Raw genomic sequence first — 22,157 nt, forward strand, 5'->3', positions numbered from 1 at the left:
AGGGAAAGCATCCACATTATTTATTTATTTATTAAAAACCCCCAGTCTTCAGAACAATTTATGTAGTTTTTTCATAATGCTGAAGTCCAGGTATTCATCCAGAAAGCTGTTAACAATCCCAGCTGCACCCAAGGTTATCAAGCAAATCAGAATTACCAGATTCAAATAAAAACCTGTTAACCTGGAAGAGGAAAGCAGAAAAATACTGTTACGAGCTGCGCATGGTGTGTTTACAGCGAAACTGCTTGTCCACACCACTTAAGAAGAGGTGTGTAGAATCAGAAAGGATCACTGCTGCAACCCTACCTTGGGGTGTTTCGGTAATAAACCACTCCCGCACGTGACTTTTGCTGCGGAGAAGAGAGATTCCTAATATCCTCTCTATGGGAAAACTCTCCCCCAGTGTTTCTAAATATTCACATGGAAGTTAGGAACCTGCTCCAGGATGAAGCTACTTCATCCCACGACATGAAGAGCTGTAGGTAGAGCCTCAGACAGGCTTGAGCACCTCACTGCAACTCTAGGTGTAGGAGTGTGGGAGAGAAGCCTTTGGGGCTGAGGGAGAGGTGCGCGTCTCTCTTGCATCCACATCTGTGGGTCAGGTACTCTCCGCTGAGCTGGGAGGTCTGCTGCTGGTTACCACTTTGACTTGGAGATGGATTTTTGGACTGGAAAGGAAGAGTGTTGATCCTAAAAAATCAGTGATTAGGGCACTCGCCGGCGATGGGAGAGGGTCAGGTTATTTTATTTGTACAAAATGGAAAGCTCCCGCAGAAGAGGCTGGGAGAGCCCTTTAGCTCTGAAACGCAGAGCTCGCTTTTTGGGCACACGTGAGCAGGGAGCTTCCCCTCCATGCACGCTCTCCCGGGGCTGTGCCCAGTTGCCTTGGTGCAGACTCCGGTCTGACAGGCATTATTCTGGGAGTCGCTGCTGGGTTGGCCTCTGCCGGCAAAGCAAGCAACAAAAGGTCTCTTTGGAGAATCCCATCACGTTGGCATGGGAGAGAGGTCTGAGGAGCTTGTCAGCCTTCCATTTATAGCTAGCTATCCCCATACCCACAGAAGCTGAAGAGGTTAGGGGCTCGGGCACTGCTGGGGGTGCGGGGAGCCTGAGAATCTCACTGGTGCCTAAAGACTTGCTATAAGTAGCCTTTCTGGGCGTGCCACATCTAGATGCGGATTTCAAAATGGTGAAGTGTGAGATTTCCTCAGTTTCAGGAGAGCGTGAGAAGTCTTTAGCTTAGCCCTTTGACTGTCTGTCAGAGCCAGCTGGAGGGAAGGGTAAAGGATACAGCCCACTTCAAAGGCCTCTCCAGCACAGAAACCGAGTAGAAGGTGCATGTTCCTGTTGTGTTCTTAAAAAATCCAGCCTTGGTAAATCTGAACTGCAATTCATGTAGTCAAGGGCACGAGTATGTGCCGTAACCAGCTCTTTGAGCACGCGGACCGGGTTTGTCTTTATAACTAGCACAGCTGTAGTCAGTGATTATGGTTGAGAATCAGTGTGAAGACTGATTACCTCCTCGCTACTAGGGCTGCTGGAGGCTTGTTGTTATGTTTCGGGGCCGGGCTCTGCGTGCCTGACCTGTGCTGACCTGTTGCTAGCTGAAGCGCCCGCCGGAGGTCAGCCCCAGCCAGCCGGCAGCAGCAGGCCTCCTGAGCAAAGCCGTCTTCTAGGGCTGCCAGGCTGGCGCTCGGCACCTTCTGTTCGATGCAGAGAAATTAGAGTCTCACCAGGGTGTAAAACTCTGCCTCATAGTGAAGCCAGCCACTCTCCTTAGGCTTCCTTGAGAGGCTGAATCTAAGACTACTGAAGTAAAGCCTGGGAAAGATTTCTTGAACAAAGGACTTCTTAGTTTCTCGATTAAAGAAAAGTCCGTTATGCTCTTCTTGTTCATTTATTTAGACTGGTTTGCTCCCCAAACTTCCTTAAAAGTTGCTAGTCGTCTGGTTGGTGTTCATTGCATCATTTGAATTATTGCATCTCTTATTGGGAAATATAAAATTATCTCCATATATTTGCTCTGGAATACGTAGCCTCTCCCTTCTCTTAAGCAACAGCTCTTCCAAAGAGGCTAAAGGATTGGAGGAGACTGTAGTGTGAAGGAGAATGGTAATATCAGTATACAAGCTATGGAAAATAGCCCCGTAGTATAGTCTTTTGCTGCTGCGGGATTATTCACTACAAAATAATCTGATCATTTTGTATCTTCCTCTGGATATATACATCCCAAGTCTTTTAATTTTATGACAAGCATATATCGTGCTATTTTCTTTTTATGACTGATATGTGTGCTGGAAGAGGAGCCTTAGGTCAGGACCCAGAAGATAGTGCAGTGGCTTCAGTGAAACAAGAAATAAACTGCGTGTTTGATGTTTACAGTGGAGGGGTGTTTTGCCAGCACGCATGTTTCTTGAAGCAGAATTCATGTTACGAGATGCTGTGCACTTAACATTCATTAACATATGCTTATCTGAAGCTGTGTTCTCTTATCTGTTTGGTGAAAGTTCATCAGCCTACAAGACCAGATTTGCTTGCTTCCTTTAGTGCATTTTGTATGGCTAGAGTAAAGGTCTTAATGTGACAAACTGAGGAAAAATGAAAATAGCAGACAGGCAGGCACCGTGCAAGCCTTGCCTGAGCAGTCTCCCATCCTACAGCAGTCCTGAGCTGCAAAACTGTGCTCTCCGAGCCTGGTTGCCAACATGCTCGGTACAAAGCAGGCACCCACAAGGTGAGCATCAAACCTTTTCTCTCCTGTGACCTGTAGCACCTGCGCGTCTTAACCTAGGCTTCTACTGTAACAGCCAGCCCTCTTCCCCGAGGGTTTCCGCTTCAGACCTCCTGCTGACACTTCACACGTGTGGCATTCAGTTATATCACTTTTCACTGCCAGTCCTTGGCTCCCAGCCCAGCTTCAGACCACAGCCTGGAGCTCTGAACCGGCGTTCAGCTGGTAACTCCTTACCTTCCTTTCACAGACTGTACGTAACCATGGAAGTACTTGTAGCGGGCAAACACGTACAACACACCCAGAAAGGAAGCTACTTCTAAGAAAGAAAAGATTAATAGGGGAAAAAAAACAGTTAGAAAACTAAAAAATTAGGTATGTTTTCTAGTTGTATAGCTCTGGGGATTTTCATAGCTACCCATACCCTGGGAAGTTATCTTGGGAAAGAATCATTCAAAAGAGATATATGTATTCTTAATCATTCACTACAGGAGGCTCTTGATACGGGTTTACAGATACGGGGTGGGCATAGGACTGTCCAAAAAATCTAAAAGCATTCCCTGAAAAGGAGATGTCAGGAACTGACGGGAATCTGTAGCCCCCCCCCAGTTTGGTGGTTATCCCAGAGACAGGACAGTGGGTTGGAGCACTGTGGCTTGACCCAGCGCTGTCATTTTGTATTGTTATGGCAGTTCATGCTAAAGGGGAGTGTTTGTTTTAGAAAGAGAATCTTATTTATGTTGTTAATAACCTGCTTTGCATTTATATAGCAGCTTTTATCCAAGGACATGAGAGAAAGCTGTAGCGAAGTTAGCTTTCTGACCTCCCTGTGGGAAGAGTATAAAGTCACCTCCGTTTGACAGATGGAGCAGGGTGTGTAGGTCAGTCGTATTATCCAGGACTAAGCTGGATAATTTTGTGTTCTTTCAAACCGTGCGAGCAAGTATTACAGAGGACGGCTTTTACTGTGTTCTGGATTAACTCCTGTAAACATACCTATGGGAGGTGCTCAGCTGAAAAAATGACTTGAAGAGGAGGTTAACATAATCCTTCTTTTCTTACATACGACAGCACATGTCTGTGTTGCTGGTTAGCAAGTGTGATTTTCCTCGATTCAAGTGTCTGTCTATGAGCAGATGTACTATCTTGTATCCAATTTGTTGACTTAAGTGGTGCTTGGATTTACATTGGATTTGCAGTGGAGATGGGGCTCTGGCTATAAGAGAGCCCCAAAACAAAATTATTGTTTTGGAGCAAACATAGAAAATGGAGAAGAAAGCGAGTCATTCAGGAAAGAGAGGTATAGTGGGCACGAGCTAGTTATCCTTCCTCCAGCCCACAGACTTCATGCTTCTAAAACATCAGCTGGGGAAGGGTTAATAAAACAGAATGCAAAAATTAGGCTCCATGACAAGTTCTAGCTCTACGAGAGTCCATCCCATCACTGTTAGGAGACATCACAGACCCACCTAGGAAAGTCCAACAGAGTGAGAGGTATGAAAGCTCTGTGGCGTCTGAGTTCAGAACATTTGGCCAAAAAATGCCCCCCTGCTAGGTGGCTGAGAAAACATAATAGATTTTCCCGAGTCCCCGCCGCAGACCTGAAGTACAGTGCCTATGGCTGGAGATGCCGCTGTTACGACTGTGCTTCAGTGCTCAGTGCTGTGTCCCAGAACAAACAAGTCATAGCCCAGTGGTGGTGTCACTCATCTGCGATGTAAAAACCCAAAGGTTTGTTGGCTTGATCTCCGTCTCCATCAGCCAGGGGTCCAGCCACAGGCATGAGTGCTCCGACCCGAGTCTTTTCAGGCTGCCTCCTCCCCAGGGACCATAGCTATGCTTGATGTCCTGTGAGAATTGTCCCGTAATGTGCAAATAATCGTTAGCGGGAAGCATCTGGGAGCTGCTTTTCTGAACGATTCACCATGCAAATCCAATGAATGTATGATAAATGCGCCATGCACGGGCTCCTTGGTTTGCAGAGAGAAGTGAAAGCTGGTGGGGCTATGTGAAATGCCATGACTAAGCGGGGATTTCAGTGTCACTGAGCATTCTTCTAGGAAGGCTATGCTAAGGTAATGCAATTAAAAGAAGGGAAAAAGATGCCTACAGTCATTTACCTCCTCATAAAACTAAAGTGTTTTAAAAAGTTATGTAAAACTTCTCAGTCCCAGATAAAAATGAAAAGTGTTTACCTTGATTAAAAAACCATCCTGCAGTCCAGAGGACAGTCAGGAATATGGGGTAAAACTCCACGCAGTTTTGTCTGCAGAATAAATTTGAAAGAACATTAGTCTGGAAAGGAAAAAAACTATAGGTGGGATTTTCAAGGAGAATCAGCTTTGGCCTCATTTTGTTGCCACTACAGTTAATGCTGTTGAATCCAGTGGGAGCACAGTCAAGCCAGCATTAGGTGTTCTTAAAAATTCTCTTCTTTGTAATCTCAAATACAAACTATTTCAAATATTTTCCTGGTCTTTAAACTTAGACAAGGATCTGGATCCCACTACACGGAAATAAATAGGACAAATAATCCTAAATCAAGTGCTTGTGCAGCAGAAAGGCAGGAATTCCAGCACATGGATGTGATGTTAATCACTTATCTCCATACTCGGTATGCAAGTGGGTCAGCATTCCCGGGACTGCAAGAGGAAGCATAGAGCTGTGCGTAGGCAGCCTGGATTGCCCTGCTGAGGCCAGCTGCCTTTATGAAGTGCTGTCAGGCACAGACAGCACACGATAGATCTTCTTATGGTGAAGGTCTTTATTATCTTTAGAGATAAGATCTCCTAATCTTTATTTGTGGACATCACCAGTTTTCCCACCAATATTTTGTTGGGATATCTTTTTTGGTTGTTCTGAATGAATTTCTTTTTAACGAATTAGGCATCCTTCTATATCTAACATATTCTGTTGTCTAATGTGTTGTCTAAGGTATTCCATGTCTCATTATTGTTATCCACTACAACTACAGTTACAGCGGATGGGACTGTTTGAAATAAATACAAATACTTTTGCATAGGGTCATTAGCTAATCACAAATTGAAGCCCTTTAGGAAAATGCTGTCCTCTTAGTCAGGCTATTCCACCATTATCCACTGTGAAGACAGAGGTTTTCTGTGCTCGTCTTCCACGTGTTTGGTGTTAGCCACAGTCCAAGAACTGACAGCACAGCTTGCTAGGTCCAGAACACCTGAATTCTCTAAGTTAGTCAATTAGCTCTCAGCCCCTACTTAGGTTTGGGTAAATCTGATTGCCTAGTTTGATCAGAATTTTTAAATGAGCTGAACTTACCCCATTATCGTTAAAATAATAGCTGAACCATTTGAAAAGTGATCTGTTCATTATTTTTCTTTTTTTTTTTTTTTTTGAGCAAAGGATGCAAAGAAAAGGTAACTTTTTACAATAACGTTTTGGCTTCTCTTCTGGACTGAATTGTTATTCATTGCAACCATCTTAATGATCTCCAGACTTACTGTGCACGAAATGTTCTGTCAAATTCTGGAGCTCCAGTGACAGCTGGGGGCATGACCTTGTGCTTCATTCTTGATTTCCCCACCAGCCAAGCAAAATGACCTGTAAGCAAAAATAAGGGCTCACGAATTACACAGTTCCTTGGCTCAGTTGCGTCCCTAACAAGTCAGTAATTTTTAAAATAGAGGTCATTGTTCTTCAGCTCTTTCCATTTGGTTTGACAGAAAGAGACCAATATTAGATAAACTAGCTTTTCCCTGCAAAAGTTTAGATCTTATCTTCAAGAGTGACACTCATGAGGAAGGTGAAAAATTGCTATTTCAGAAATATATTCATTCTCTTTTTGCATTTCCTACACTAGATATGACTTAAATATCCTTCCGCCTCATCTGAATCCTAGAACTGCACAGCCCAGGAGCGGTGTGCTGCCTTAGCAGTATCTCAGTAACCAAATGGCCCTGATGGAGGCCACTTCCCTACTTGCTTGAATAGCGTATGGTCGTTTCGGTTTAGTGACGCTAAGAGCTATGACTCTTTGGAGCATGGGGTAGCATTACAATCTTTGGAAACAAAAATCTGGTAGCCACCTCTTTAAACTTATTTACCTGTATCTTATAGCGCGTGCTTTTCCATCTGTTGTTATTGTCTCGGGCTCTCAAAATTCAGCATGTTGGAAAGAGCAGAGAGCTGCAACTGCGGAGGCTGTAGCCTGTTCCCTGCTCTCCACCTCATCTGCTGGAGAGCTCTGAGAGCTATCTGTTGGAGGACCTCTGCTGTTTCCACCTCCACTGATTGGAGCTGATAGTACTTACCTGTCTCGTAAAAAGCATTTTTTAGAACTGATGTAGTGCCATGAAAAAGATAGATTACTTACTGTACAGTGACTAAACATCAGTTACTTACCAAAAAACCCCAAACCAATCAAACACTATCTCTGCACTTCTGACCTGTATTTCTAGGATCGCTTCTGACGTGTATATGTATACCTCATTTTACTGATGTCCTCATTGCAGAAGTCTCCCCCTAAACGTTGAACAGAGGCTCGCAAGGACAAAAGGCAATACGCAGACAGCAATTTTCTGTATGCAGCAGAGCTATTGGGCAACACCCTCTTTGGCTTTAAAACTCTCTGGGTACCTAGAGTTATTTTTCCGGCTGTGTCATAGCCACCCTGTATGAGAAGCTCGCTATCTACCTTGTACCTAAACTTTACCTGGATCCAGAAACCAGGCACCCACCTGAGCTCACTAAAAAGACTTGTCTAAGGGGCAAGCCTAGAGCATACCTTCTGTCCTCCCTTCTGGGGGCAGTGGCATTAAAGTGCAGCTGGAGATATTAGTGGAGCTGCCCTGTGCACCTCTTATGTCTTAGCCTTGCGGCCAAAGCCTTTTCCCAAAAAAGCATTTTCCATCTGTCTTCTCCCCACATAAGTAATTACGGGCTGCGTTTAAGTGACCTCTTAACCTTTCTCTCCAGAGCCTAGTCAGAGCGTCTCAGGTGTCTCTCTGCAAGGCAGGTTTACAGGACCTTTCATCGTATTTGCATCCAGCAAGACCTCCTCCACTCCCACCCACGCATCTCTTGTCATGCCTGGTGATTCATCCGTTATTTGCCACCTTGCAGCCCTTTCAGAAGGGAAGAATGGTAGCAGGGAGGGCTTAGGGAACATGCTTCAGGGAGACTGAAAATTTTGGAAGCACAAGAATTACATCTGAGAAATATTTTCCCGGAAAACTTAACTGAAAAGTTGCTTTTTAACTCCTGTCGCCCTCAAAATGATCTATTTTTTATGACAAATGCTACGTGCTGGCAAATCCTGCCTGGCTTATCAGTCAAAGTGGTAGGTGAGCCATAGTGTTTTGTGCAATGGCGTCTTTAGCCAGCAAAGTGTTCCTTGTTTTCTGGCCACACGGAGCCGTTCAATGCTTACAACCAGTCTGGGACGAGGTTTTTTCTGCTGAAGAACTAAGGCAAGCCAAGGCGGCTCATTGCATCCAAATCAGTTGAAAAAAAACCTTGAACAGATGCTGGACAAAATAAACTTACTGGGGAAAATAAGAAGATTAAGGCACTGTAGGGGCCAAATCGTTCTTTTTTGTTCAGTACAATTAACCAAAGCAAATCGTCAAGGCCATGGTATAACCCTGGCCTCAGCTCTGATGCGATTTGCCCTTGGTATTGCTTGGTCAGCAAGGCTCTAGTTTGAGGGGCAGAGATTTGCACATGGGAGACTCTGGTTAACCGTACGCAGAAACAGGTTGTGATCGTACGGTAGTACGGCCGACCATCATAAAATCCACTTCTTTAGTGGCTTCCACTCTGATTGATGGGAACTTTGCTTCAATTAGGGACGAGCGGGCTTTTATATGCCAATGAAAACCAAGCTGTGGCACTGCGTAACGGGAGAATTAGAGTCATGTCTGTCACCTTACAAGAAAAGGTGAGCCCGGTGTGCAGAACAAGACAGGTGCCAACCAGGGACTCGAAAAGATCTCAAGAGAGGAATAATTACTGTATTTTTTGTTAACTGCATAGGACTTGCCTTTTAGTTCCTTTCTGGTGAATGGGAAGTAGCGATGTAACTCCAAATTTAAGTTTTGCGATTATGGTTTAACAAGGGCTAAAGTAAATAATAAAGCAATGGGAGAGCTCTTCTGCCCCACCCACTGGAGGTGCTGTCGTGAGGACTGCAGAAAGCATTGCCGCAGGAGTAAGTAAAGATTTTCATAGCCTTTTCTTCCCCCTGTATCAAGCTGTTCAATTCTAGAAGGCTAAATTACATGACTGAGGTAGTTACAAAGTATGCTTGACTTGCCTTTGTTTGCTTTTTTTTACATTCATCTTCAGGTGGCATTTATGGTTACTGAGTTAATATCTTTACTCTGAAAACATGGGACAAAGCAGGCTTTCAAGGAACATTACTCTCAAACATTTTATATGTGTTAAAAAGCCTGTAGAGAAGCTGCTACCTGGATTGCAGTGTATGATAGTGCATGTTAATTTGCATGGCCTGGCCTAACAACCTTTTAAGAAAAAAAAAATCAAATGCTTTTTAGTAATGTCTTACTGGGTCCTGGAATTACTAAGAGTGATTTTAAAAGGTGCTAGTTCAGAGAGATGCTTCAAAATAGAGGAGTAGTGGGACTCCTGTCCTCCTTGTTCTCTCCTATATCAGTGGTTGGGATTCACTCGGTCCTTTCATTGGATTCCTTTGTTTTCCCATCCATCTACAAAACACTAATCTCTCAAGCAAATCTTAGCTGCTTAAAACTGGATTCATGACTGGAAACCACATCCTGAAATTGTTTCTGCTCCCTCTTTCTACCCTAGAGCATTTCTTGCACAGCTTAATCTTCGACTGACCTGATTCTTTGAATAACTCATGGTCCTGAGACACTAAATCTTGTACCCCTGACGATTGCTAGCTGAAACCTGACTTCCAGCACTGCTTCAGGGAGGCCGTATTGCCCATTAGCACCTTCCTAACTCAGGACCGGAGGCTCAGCAGAATAAACAGAAGAGCAACCAGAGCTCGGAGTTGTATGCTGTGCGTGTTGCGTGTTTTGTTCCTCGCAAGCGGTCACACACAGGGCTACCCCCCTTGCATGAACTGGTTCTAACACATGCGTACGGTGCCGGTTTCACAACATTCGTCTGAACTCCCATAAATTAATCTGTGTTGGTTTACCCATGCTAGAAAGCGTGCTGAAAGTAAGCCAAGCTGTGATGATTTAAATCGGATCAGCAGATCAGATTCTTACACAGGTTTCTCTTCGGGCTTGATGTCAGACTGCCAGTGTAAATTAAAACCCAGGTTATCTTGTCTTTTCTGTGATTTTAACTAAGATTAACTAATATGGATTAACCATCACGAGGAAGAACGTAGGTATTTTCCCCCTCCCTTCACAGTTTCAGTATCTGTACAATTCCTTGAGTTTTCAAACTGCAGTACTTTTCCAGATAATGTTTGTTTGTTTTTGTTTGTTTTTAATCCTTCACACTTTTACGTTAAAAATCAAGGCAGGCAGGTTGAACTTTCACAGGAGTTGATGGTAAATATTGCCACCAGAAAGAAATGTTCTGTGAAGATCACAAACATATGTTGTAGCTGATCTGATGACAGAAAAAGAGAATGTAAATTTTAGGTGCTTTTTATTTGCCTTCTGCTGTGTTGGGCTTTTTTTAACCTGGAAGGGTCACATTCTCAAGCTTTTTTTCTGCCAGGCACAAATGTTATTTCAGTAGTTGAGGCTTTGAGAACAAATAAACAAACAATCAAGCCACATAGATAGCTTGCTAGATAAGTTGACAGTGCTATAGATACTTGAAAACAAGGCAGAGTAATTATTTTTAACTTGCTCTTAATCTCATACTAGTATAGCACAAATACCTTCAAAATGTATCTTGTTTCCTGGTGTAAACACAACTATATGAATCAACATATTTCAAAGAAAATAATGGCAAGCATTAAAAACGCTAGTGCAGTTTTAGACTGATAACACAGCAAAAAGAGCGTCTCAGACTTGCCCACTTCTTTCCCTAGTCCTTGATTCTCAGAGGCATATCAGCAGGGGATAAAATAAATCCATTTAGATCTTAAAGAAATGTAATGATGAGGACATAGTATGTCCTCATATTATTGCTGCCTGGTGTAAAGGTTTGCTTTCTTCTTCCGTTTCAGACACTTAGTATATATCTCTATTTCAGGAAACAGTTTTCACAGCACTCTCAGTCCAGCATTGGTGTATTTGATTTCACAAATTTACTCTCACTTTTGAGGTTTTCAACTGTATAGGTGCCTAAATAAGAATCGAAACCAAGACACGATGTGGCTTTGGGGTAACTTTACAGCTAGTTACAAGCTCTCACACTAGTATGATTCCAAAAAGTCAGCAAACAAAATAGAATTGAAAACAAATTAGTTTCTCCCACAGGGAAAAGTAATCTGTCCCACTGAGCCTACTCCCTCTCAGACTGCAGAGAGGGTAAACAATGCGCCGGTGAGAGAAATCTTAGTTCTCAGAAATTAAAGTTACAGAGCAGCCAGTTTATCATAAAATAATTTCCAGTACTTCAGAACCGGTGGAAACCTCCCAAGCCCCAGCCATGCAACCCCACAGATCTTACATTGCTGGAAGGCGGAAAGAAGAGAGACAGCCGCAAGCAAAATTAAGTCACCAGCCATGTTCGCAGCAGCTTCCGTGTGCAAGCAGGATGTGTGGATAGAGGAGAGAGCTCGAGTGAGCAATAAGGAAAAACAACAGGTGGGAGAATTATAGTGCTTTTCAGCATAGCAACAAAGGCCTGCCCTTTGGAAATAAAACAGCCTAACTTTTTAAAACAAGAGTGCAAAATTATGGGCATTTTTCATTCCCGAAAAAAGTTCGAATGCAGTCAGCCAGCCCTGCCTGCCTCTTGCCTGTGTGAAAGCGCCGAGAGAACAAAACCAGCCTTTCCCGCCTCTGTGGATTCAGCCGTTCTTTTATGTCTTAAATTGCAGTTGCAATCTCTTTGGGGGCGAAGACTTTTTGTTCTGTGTTCGTACAGGGTGTAGCGTGGCGAGGTCTGCATCCATCACTAGCAGCACCACTCGAAAGCAGCAGGTGCAGGAGATGCGAGGGGGGAGCGGAGCTTTGTACTGTCCCTGCACTTGATTTACGGGTTTTGCGGAACGCGTACAACTTAGGCTCTGGCGGATGACTTGACAGCCACTTTACAAGTAGTCAGCGTGCAGAAAGGAATTGTTCAGGATAGTTCAAAGGGTAAAACAACTGAGAAAGAAAGAAATATCCCCCCTCACTTTGCTGCCTGGAGTACACTTCCTATAGCTTATGCCTAGTCCTAAAACTGGGAGAGATTCTCTCAAGGAACGTTTTTTCATCAGGAAGCTCGATGTCGTTAGCCTTCATGATCCCGTAAGACCACTGGAACAAAACCAGTGTAATGTTTGTTGTGACTCCAGGATTAGGTATTCACTTTGTCTCCAGCTAATATTAAAGTGGGATATTTCATCGACTTCAGTCAAATTTGCTAATTTTACAGGCTAACGTAAAAAGGACTTTAAATCAGTTATTTTACCTTGCCAAATTTTAAAATGTTATTTCTTGGGTATGAATTCAGTATATTGTTCTTTCTAAAGACTGGAAGAGTAGATACACTGTAATAACAGTAGTTGGATGTTTGTGCTTAGTAACTCTTTAATTGCTGATTTATGCGCTTTAATTGTGGTTCTTGTTGTAGTATGGGTAGGCTTTCTGACCACATAGTCTCTCTATGTTTTTAGGGGCTGGCTCAGAAGTGTTCAAAACATTGTCACCCTGCTGATATGGGGAAGTGAAGGAAAACTCTGACAGAGCCGGTCATTTGAAAAGTTAAAACCACAAGGGCTAAACATTTTAAGGCCAGCCGACACTGAAGTCATGTTTCTTTTTCTGACTTCATTCAAAGGATGTGAATTTCAGAATGGCAATGGACATGCAAAATCCGACAAAGATTGACTTAAAAGTAGGCAGGAATACAATCTAGGGCAGGGGGTTAAATCCACAGAAATATTATAAGTTACATGGCCATTATGGCTGAGCTAGAGTCTGGTTAAAACTCTGTTCACTTTCCACTGGTAGCAGAGAGTTTGTAGTTGCATAGTATGTATGAATTCGATCATACAAAGTCCACAAGCAACTTCATCTAGCGTTACGCTTCCTCCTTGTGTGACCCAGAATAGGAAGTCGGATCATATACAAAACAAGGTTGGGTTTATTTATGATTGGAAATAGAGTAGCACCTCAGATGCTCAGAGATTTTATGATGTGTATAAGGCCCGATATATAAATAGATGTCAGGATCAACCAAGAGATTTCTCCAGTTATGTCAGGACATTTTGACAGCTTGTCTGTGGCTGATTTCTCAGCTTGCTCCTGATGAGTGTAATTTGACTTTGGATTTCCTTCACTTGCATGTGTTTCATATGTGCTTTGCTTATCTCTGCTGTTGTAAATGCATGTGTTTTCTGCAGCTGTCCAAAGCAAGAACAGAGGCTCTGAGCAGTGAAATGTAATGTGAAGTCAGAGTGGTACCTTACCAGACTTAGGTCTTTCCCATTTGGAAACGGTGGTATTTTACTCCTGTACCATACTTTGTATGCGTGCTCTACAGGGAAAACAAGTTTCTCTAAGCGTAACCTTCAGCAGCGGAAACTGAAGCACTGGGTAGGGACGGGACTTGCTAGTTTCAGGCAGCAGCTGTAGATCAGAGCTGGGAGTCCGCGTAGCCCCAGGATTTAGGGCAAATTAGTGGTCCTGCATCTGGCTGACCTGTGTGTCCCTGGCAGACCTTCCCAAAAAGGATGGCTCTTCTCTCAACAGAGAAGCTCCTGTTGACCAGCAGCGAAGGCAAATCCCAGCAGGGTGGCAGAACTGCTGTCACGAGAGAGCAGATGGTTGGGGTAGTGAGACCAAAAGCATTTTAAGCGTGAAACCAGACGGATCAAATAAGCTCTTTTAATGGAGTTACACTGTCAAAGCTGCTCAGTTTTTGTCTCTGGAAGAACTGAAAAGAGCTTTGCAAAGGGCAGTGTTTAGTCTGTGCACGGTGTAACTTCTTAAAGGCCAGTCACAAGTGGCAGTGCAGCATCTTTTATTTTTAAACACCTTCCAGGAGACAGGATCTGAAGAACAGAGAGGCTCCTCTGGCTGGAAGGGAAAACATATTTGAACTCTCATGTATTTTACTGGAAATGTTTATAGGGTAAATCATGACTATTACAATGTATGAGGCTAGCTCGTGTATCAAAAGCAGTTTAGCTACAGCAGTAACAGCAGTGAGCTCTGCGGTTTATTAATTTACTCTGCTTTTCAACAATATATTAGAAAGAACATGGGCCTTTTTGCCGCTGGGTCATACTCAGGCTTTAAATTTATCAGAACTATGAAACAGGTGAAAGAGGAAGAAAATACATTTATTCCTTCAAATGTTCCTATTTCTACCTCCTAAATACCAGTTGTAACCCATGTCTGCTGTTGTTTCATATATACTTTGCATGGAGCCTCAGAGGAAGCACGAACAGTCCATTTTATCTGGTTCATTTTAAGGTCTGGTTATTCAGAGTCCCCTGCTTTGTTACCAAATGACAGAACAGAGCCTCATTTTCCATCCCCATCCTCTGGACACTGCTGGCATGAGATCAGACTATTTTTAATGGTGGTGGCAGAGCAGATTTAAAAGGATTAAATAGAATAGTAGCCAGAGGTTCGGGTTCTTCCCCGATCTGCACCTTCTGCAGCCTTATGTCACCTCCATCAATATTGGATATAAGTCAGGAAAGAATTGGTTCATGGTGTTCTCATCTGGGTGTACAAAAGATTGATGTGCTTTAACTCCCATCAGTGTTAATGTGAGTTGCTATATGCACATAAATTCCCGCATGCCCACAAGGCCTCTTGGATTTCCTTATGGCCTTTGGGTATCATTACGTTTTTTTACTTTGGACATTGCAAGAACATATCTGGGATGCAATTCTGGACTGCAATAGAGCATAATGTATTTTTACATATATTTATAAAACATAAACTGTGCCAATCTTGCATAATATCCCATTGTAATCATAGCAGGCTTTCAAAGCAGCAGCAAAAAGAGAAGTCTAGATTATTATAAGAAGTACCTTCATGTAATTACAGTGTGTGGTTGTTTTTTGTTAAAATGGTGCCTTTCTGTTAAAAAAATGTGGTTTTTTTCTTAAAATACCTTCACCTGTTCTCAGCTCTGTGGAGCTCAGAAGTGCGATGTCTTGGGAGAGATTATCAGAACCCGTTCAGGAAAATGGTGCACACACAAGCACATCTGCACTGCCGTGTAAAAAAGCTGTGTGTGTATGGTGATCAGGGAATACCTGGGGCATACAACTGGCTAGAGGCCAAATGTTCCTCACCTCCCATGTCTCAGACCTCCTCTTCCTAACCTGACCATTTCTGGAACAAGCGGTAAATCTCCAGAGAAGAGGTACAGCCTAACAGAAGAAGGGAATTCTGCAAACCCTGCCTCTCCCATTCAGCAGAAGAGGAGGAGGAAATGCGGTATACAAAGCTATTTCCCATTCTTTCCTTTGACTTTCCTTGTGAGAGATTTGATGTGTGCTGCAAAAGCTACCAGCCTGGAGACGGGATGTGGTGGGCCTTGTAGTCACTTCATGTCTGAGGAGAGAGTTAGGCAAAGTCACATTTCTTTTGTCAGTGCATGTGATTATGCCTGAAGATTAGAAGCAACTCTTCCAGATCCTTCACCCGATGGAAATCAGTGTGGCTTACACTCCATGCCCCGCTCACAGGCTAAAGCTGCTGCAGCCCAACATGATCATCTTGCCTGACTGCCTGTATAATACAAATTGGCAGCATTTCAGCAATGAATAACAACTCATTAATAAGTGATGGGAGCTGGGAGGCCGCGGTGCTTCCAGACGTTAGAATACTTCCTGCGTCGCGCAGTCCCACTGGCTCTGCGTACGGTACCTCCGGTTTGCAGCAGGTAGTCTTGGGAGAGCCGAGGGCTGGTCCGCGAGATGCAGATCCTGTACGACTTATGTCTGGATCAAAAGGAGGTTTAAAGATTTTCCTGTTGCTATTGACCAACTGGAAGCAGATCCCCAGGCCGGCGTGACTGCTGTGATATCTCGAATGCAGGGGATTAATGGAGATTCAGCAAGAGATTTGAAGACATGTTGGTTGTACATCTCTTGTCTCCCTTCACAACACCTAGTAGATTTGTGACAACGTAGCACTTGCTATTTTTTAACTTGCTAACCTTGGACAAAGAGCTATTTTAATTAGCGAACCACCTCAGCTCGAGGGAGTCTTTTCATCCATACAGAAGGAAGTTTAATTTCACCTTTGTGGAAATCAGCTATGCTTAGGAGGTAGGAGGTAAATTGTGCTCATCTTCATCCTTATCTGATGCCTCCAGGCGATAAGGCAGATCTTAGCATCTGCTCAGGTAGCTGGCGAGCCAGGCCCTCCAGCCTGGCCAGCTCTTCAGCACGGCTTGCGTTACAGACAGTCACAACTGTGTGCTATTTTTTATTGCCTGCATCTTCGACTTTTCCGAGACGCTACTGGTAAATGTTGGCTCTCGGTGTCAGAGTGATGTTTGCTTGACCTTAGCTACCAGAGGAATGTAGCAGCCCCAGTCATTGTCATAATTGAAAAACTGAGAGTTTTCCAAGGTGCCTGCTGTAGTTATGCATTCAGCTGCCCCCAAATTTCTATCAGGCGGGATACCCGATTCCCTGAGATTCACTTGAAAGCCTTGTGTGACTTGGCCATGCTAACAGAGGAGGTTAATGGCAGAGACAGGAACCAGAACGGGTACCTGCTGCTGCCTTTGAGCGTTGAATTCCAGACTCTGCACCCTCCTCCCACCTGGCAGGTCACAGAGCATGCAGGGACCTAGACGCCAGCTCCCTCAAGAAAAATAATGTAAGCAGCTGATATTGTGGCTGCCATATCTACACGGGCATATTTTGAAAAGAAAAGCCCCTGGAGAGTATCTTCCTCCTACTGTGCTTCTCCACCTCTCTCCAGCCGGCGCACCCCCGTCAGGTCCAGCCCTTCCACGCTGGAGGGGGGTTTGATCCAAGCGCTGTCGGATCAGCCACACTCCCAGGTCGGCCGCTCCATCCTGGCTTGGTTTCTGTCTCTCCCCTCAGCTCCTTTCTCTATTCCTGCCCGGCACGATTGCCATTTCTTCTCTTGGTCTCCGCAGCCTCTCCTCCCCAATTAGAGGCTCTGCTCTCATCCCTTCTCCTGCTCCCTCACTCCGCCCGTGTCCACTCTCCCCTGATGGATGCCAGCTTAGCTTTTGGAGTGGTTGTACGTTAAAGCCGGGAGGCCGGGGAAGCTTTGTCTGCTCCCGGGCAGGGGAGGGGGTCTCCCGGCCGGGGTCTTGTGTTGCTTGGCAACATATTTCTCTCTCCTCCGACAGTCATTTCCCCTCGCAGCGCCTGCTGATGCACGCACAACAAATGACAGCAATATTACAGCCGCAGTTGCTCCTGTTGCTGTTTACTTGTTATTTATGGTTATTGCCGTGAAAGGATTTGTAAACGTTTCTTCACATCCTTCCTTGGTCAAAATAGATATTCTTACATGCTTTTGTGGCACACCTGCATAATTAATGAATGGTCACTGCATTGCAGTGCACGTGACATACAATCTTACTGGCGTTTTCTAAAGTGGCTGCTGATTCTAGATGTTTCTATTTTTCAGCCCCAAACTGAGATGTCCCAGGTTTTATGCTCAGAAGTGCAACAATCCAATGCAAGAGACTCCGACGTAACTGCCTCAAACTGTGGCTCTTGTTTTTAGGTACGTGTACATTTAACAAATTCTGCCCCTTTCAAAAGGACATTAAGGCTAACATTAAGACTTCAAAATGAAAACGTTTCCACGAACAGAGATATAGCAGCCAGGGTTTTTCCTGATGCCTGAGTCTCCGCTTTATCTCTTTGCCCTTTCCTCCACCACACTAACCACTTCCAGCTTAGTCTTTCCGGTTTGCATTTGTGGAGGTGCCAAAGAAGAAATACAGCTTCACTTATCTGTTTTCTCTAAAAGAGCACAGCAAGAAAGCCAGACCACATGTGTTTTCTGATCTTACAATGAAAATCCCGCTGAGGCCTTTCATTACTTGACAGACTTTTGTCACTCGGGACAGATCTGGAAAGCTTTGCTCTTGCTGCTGGCTAGTTATGTGCTGCCGGATCTTCTGCTGGGCCTTGATTCAGCTCTAGATAGGTTTGTTTCCATTTGTTAGCACGGACTGACTCCCTAGCTTGTGACACCATCTGACAGGCGGGGGAGAACTTCGTTTCGTGTTGTAGGGGTGCTCTGCAGTGACAGATGCATACGTACATCTGCCATTGCCCTCTGCTGGGGTATGCCAGAACTGCTGGTGGGTGCCCTCCGCCACCTCAGCCGGAGGAACCCTTCTGATTTCCCGACTAGAAGCCTCTTCTTTACTTCAAGAAATTACCTCTTTGGGAACTAAGGCTGCCTGCATGTAGCTCGCTGGCAAACAAGATAGGTGGTTTTGTTCTGCAGGTGATTGTCACGCAGCGTCAGTGCAAGAAGCAGCAGAGGGGCTAACCCAGAACAGGAATGTCCACCTCACCTCACCGGGGCCCAAGCTGCGGAGGAGCATAAAAGCCATCTCCAATGTACAGCAGAGTTAAAAAAGATGGGGTTGTAAGTTTTTTTCTCATTCAGCTCTCCTTCTGACTGACTGAGCTGAGCATCCATACATACGTACACACAGGATGGGTACATACAGGGTTGGTTTGCTCGTTTGCCACTATACTATATTTAGGTATTGTTTGTATATTTCTGATCTGTTGGAATTGAATGCAGAGATGGTTTCTGACCGCCGCTCTAAGGCATGTTGCCTGCTCTACATCCACTCACTTATCTTCACGCTGAGTAGAGACAAATGAAAGTCTCGGTCTGAAAGCTCTTAGATGGAGACTCTGAATCCACTTTAAAATCCGGTTTTCCCACAGCAGGGGTTAATAAGGACAGCCTTTTTGAAAGGGCTTTATAGAATGAAGACCTTTGAAAGGCCTTGAAATGAAGACCTTTATAGAAATGAAGGCCTGGTGCGAAGGCACTACAACAGAGAGGTACACCTGCAAGGAGGGGGCAGCTTGCATTTCTATGGGATTGCACCAGTAGAGAAGGAAGAGGACGCTATGGCCCAGCTGTTCCTCAGAGAAAGAAAACAAGCTTCAAATCAGGCTCACTTAGCCTAGATGGGCTGGTTGCTTAGGAGGAAGTCCTCTGAAATCAAACCAGGACAGAAGTGATCTGCAGTAATGACCCACTGTCAGCCATTTCTTTCCTGAATCTACAGCGACTAGGAGAAAAGTATATTGTTTATGGTTTTGTGTTTGTTTCTTTTACTTTGCACCCCTTCTAAGCACAGACGGCTCCATAGTCAAACAGAGACATCTGAGAGAGTTTCCCAGCTCCACCTACTCAGCAGTGGCTCTGCACCCCAGGTGGGTGCAATAGCTTACAAATTGGGAGTTTTGTGAAATTCTGCAGTCATTTGGAGAGTGCTTTGAAATTCTTGAATGAGCATAGCCCAGTCGGGGGTAGTTTTCAGTCGTCTTCAGCTTGAAAACCCCTCTGGTGGAAACAGAAGTGGGGAAGGAGTGTCAGCTCAAAGCATAACCTGGTAATGCTCACGTAGAGGCTAGCAGAGTTAAACCAAGTAATGTGGGAGTGCAATTAATGTGTACCTTCATCGGTCACCTTACCCTGGTCATTGTCTGGATCAGCTAACATCCTTATGCTGACTGAATTGCCTTTCTCAACTCAGTGAGAGATGATATCGCAGAGTACAGAAAATTGCTGATAAATTAGCAGAGTTTGAGCGTAAAAGCCATTCCAGTTCCAGAATGGCCTTATTACTCTTTGAACAACCCAAATGTTTCTCGATGTAGTTCATTTAGCCAGCTCCGAAACAGGGAATGTAGAAATAGGTGGCATTGACTTGGGACGTTTATTTTTAGGTAACGCTTTTTGTTCCCTTTCTCAGCATAAGAACTACTTTCATCATCTTCAGAGGCAGAGTTATAAATATCTTCCATTGAGATCCAGGGCCTCTGACATGAGTGTGTAGCACTTCTCCCTGCTGCGCATAGCAATCGTATTTCCTTCCATTCCACAGCACTCTCGCACCCCTCCGACAGAAAAAGCCCCCTCAGCTCCTAAAATCCATTAGTTATTTTCCTGAGGAGGAAGGGGATGCTTGTGGGAAACTGCACATTATGTGTTGTATCGATATGAGATATAACATGTCCCATTTCTGTCTATTTCTAATCAGTGTTACACGCGTCACTTCCCTGGATTTCAGCGGCCTGATTCTTCTTTGTGTAATCAATAGCATGTGCAAATGGCTCCTGGCCTTGCTCTCCGTTGCTTACTGGTGCCTTACGCAATGCAGTCCTTGCCCATGACTCAGGCACTGTGACAACTTCAGAGCGACAGCAGTTTATTTGTCAACATGCGTTATAGAAAGGACCAAGCAAGAAAGAACCGAAAGTCTGTCAATGGCAAATTTACTTCCTGCTCTCAAAATTTGTCGCAAACCCCCAAGAGAGACTTGTAAGCCCCTAGCCTGTTTGATAACACTCTCCTCTACAATCCTGGCTGCCCCATTTGCTAGAAAAATGGTATCTCCTCTGAGGACTAGCGGGAGCTACACACAAGTGCTTCATGCGTTAGCTGCTATTTCTGACCAGGAACAGCTCAAGTGGTCAAGCTGCGTAGTGTGACCCATCTCACAAGGCTGGTTTATTTACTGCTTCCACAGATTACTGAAGTGCCCACGGAGACAACGGAAGTGCACAGAGGTTTTCCTTGCAAGGAAAATGTTGGAATTTCCCTCACCTGCACCTCAAAATGAGGAGGGAGCAAGGAGGACGTGAGAGGCTGCGGGTCCTTTGCTGAAGCTGTGGAAAAGCATCAGTGCACGGGAGATGGTGCAGATGTATTTTGTAAGCACTGAGGAGCTGAGGGAAGCAGGCAGCATTGCCCTAGAGGAGGACCAAAAGGCAAGTTTTGGTCCATTTTCTCTCACTGGTACTGTTCCTTTAGGAAGCCTTGCTTGGGTAATCTAAAAGAAAAATGACTGGAGAAAATAAATAGAGTAATAAATAAAATGGTAGGAGAATGCCTACCTGCCAAAATCTGGAGCTGCAGGTAGGGAAGTAGCATTTCCACTATCTTAACTTTCAAGTGCATCAACATATAAATTGTGCTTAGTTTCCCTGGTGGATAGAGCTACGTGTGCACTACCATCCGTGGGCATGATTGTATAAGCAGTGTTCTCTTATAAAATACTCATAGCCTGAAATAAGCATAGCATGACCACAGGCAGAGAATATTGGAATATACTTCAAGTTGTGTTGTTTCAGTATCATTAATGATTTATGCTAATTCAAAGGTAAACAAGAGCATTTTAGGTCATTTTGGAAATGTATCCCTTTTTAATTTCCTACGGGCATTATTGTGGTTTTATTTCCTAATCAAAATTTCATTTTTGGCATGGCTAACTTAGTATTATTTTAAGATTTTGATTCTGTTTTTACCTGTCACTTTAAATCCCACATTTCCCCAAAGGGAAGCGGAAGGAGGTCAACTCTTTAATGGGCAAAAAAGATTAATATTCCAAGCATTTTTCTATTTTGAAATTAAAACACTACTTCTACTTGGAGAAGAAATTTATTTTAACTTGGTTTAAAATGCAAAAATCAAGTTTCAATATAAATTAAAATTTGGCCTTTCTTGAAACAGTTTTCCTGCTAAAAGCACACTAGTGAAAGTGTTCAGATCAATGCAAAAAACCAGGTATCCCAACAGATACATTGCTTTGTTTAATCCCTGCTTTTTGTAATTTTGAGCCTGTTCTATTGATGTAAAAAATTTAAGGATGCAGTACTCATGAGAAATTGTGTCTTTCCGGATTATAAGCTTTGAGAAGAATAAGGCAATTTATACAGGATAGAGAATGGGATGCATTTTGTTTTGAGGCATGACCTGGTATCAGCACAAGTCATGAATTCATGTCAGATCCTCTTTACTTTAAACCTCATGGACAACTTGGAAGCATTCTCTATAAGGGCTTTAAGGCAGTTCCTTTTCTTTCCCGTGATCCACAACAATGTCAATGTGACAACTTTTGGTACTCATTTTTTGGAGACCGCCTGGCTTTTAAAGAGAAATTAATGAGTTAGGATTTTTGGCAATGTATACATGCTACCTTTGGAATATGTGATGAACTGGAAAGGTCCATACATTGATTATTGTATTCTGTATAGTTGACAAGGCTTTACATCTAAAACAGCAAATAAATTAATACACCCCATTACTTTCCCTGTTTTACTCGACTGTTGTAGTTGCCTAGC

At 43.9% G+C, this 22,157-nt stretch overlaps 1 protein-coding gene across 1 annotated transcript; it reads right to left on the reverse strand.

Moving 5' to 3' along the window:
* Window positions 1-11,400, reverse strand: MGST2 (microsomal glutathione S-transferase 2). Its single transcript, XM_075150627.1, has 5 exons — window positions 11,333-11,400; window positions 6,208-6,307; window positions 4,927-4,997; window positions 2,969-3,050; window positions 1-181 (listed from the first exon to the last, which is right to left on the reverse strand). Exons 1-5 carry the CDS (start codon window positions 11,388-11,390, stop codon window positions 49-51), a joined length of 444 nt encoding a protein of 147 aa, XP_075006728.1. The 5' UTR covers window positions 11,391-11,400; the 3' UTR covers window positions 1-48.
* Between the last annotated feature and the right edge of the window lie 10,757 nt (window positions 11,401-22,157).

Source organism: Calonectris borealis, chromosome 4 (genome assembly GCF_964195595.1).
Source record: "Calonectris borealis chromosome 4, bCalBor7.hap1.2, whole genome shotgun sequence".
Lineage (NCBI taxonomy): Eukaryota > Metazoa > Chordata > Aves > Procellariiformes > Procellariidae > Calonectris > Calonectris borealis.

Coding starts and splice junctions, on each gene's coding strand:
- MGST2 (XM_075150627.1), bottom strand. CDS start 11,390: ATGGCTGGTGACTTAATTTTGCTTGCGGCTGTCTCTCTTCTTTCCGCC. Junction 6,308..11,332: donor TCTTTCCGCCTTCCAGCAAT/GTAAGATCTGTG, acceptor TTTTGCTTACAG/GTCATTTTGCTTGGCTGGTG. Junction 182..2,968: donor GTACAGTCTGTGAAAGGAAG/GTAAGGAGTTAC, acceptor TTCCTCTTCCAG/GTTAACAGGTTTTTATTTGA.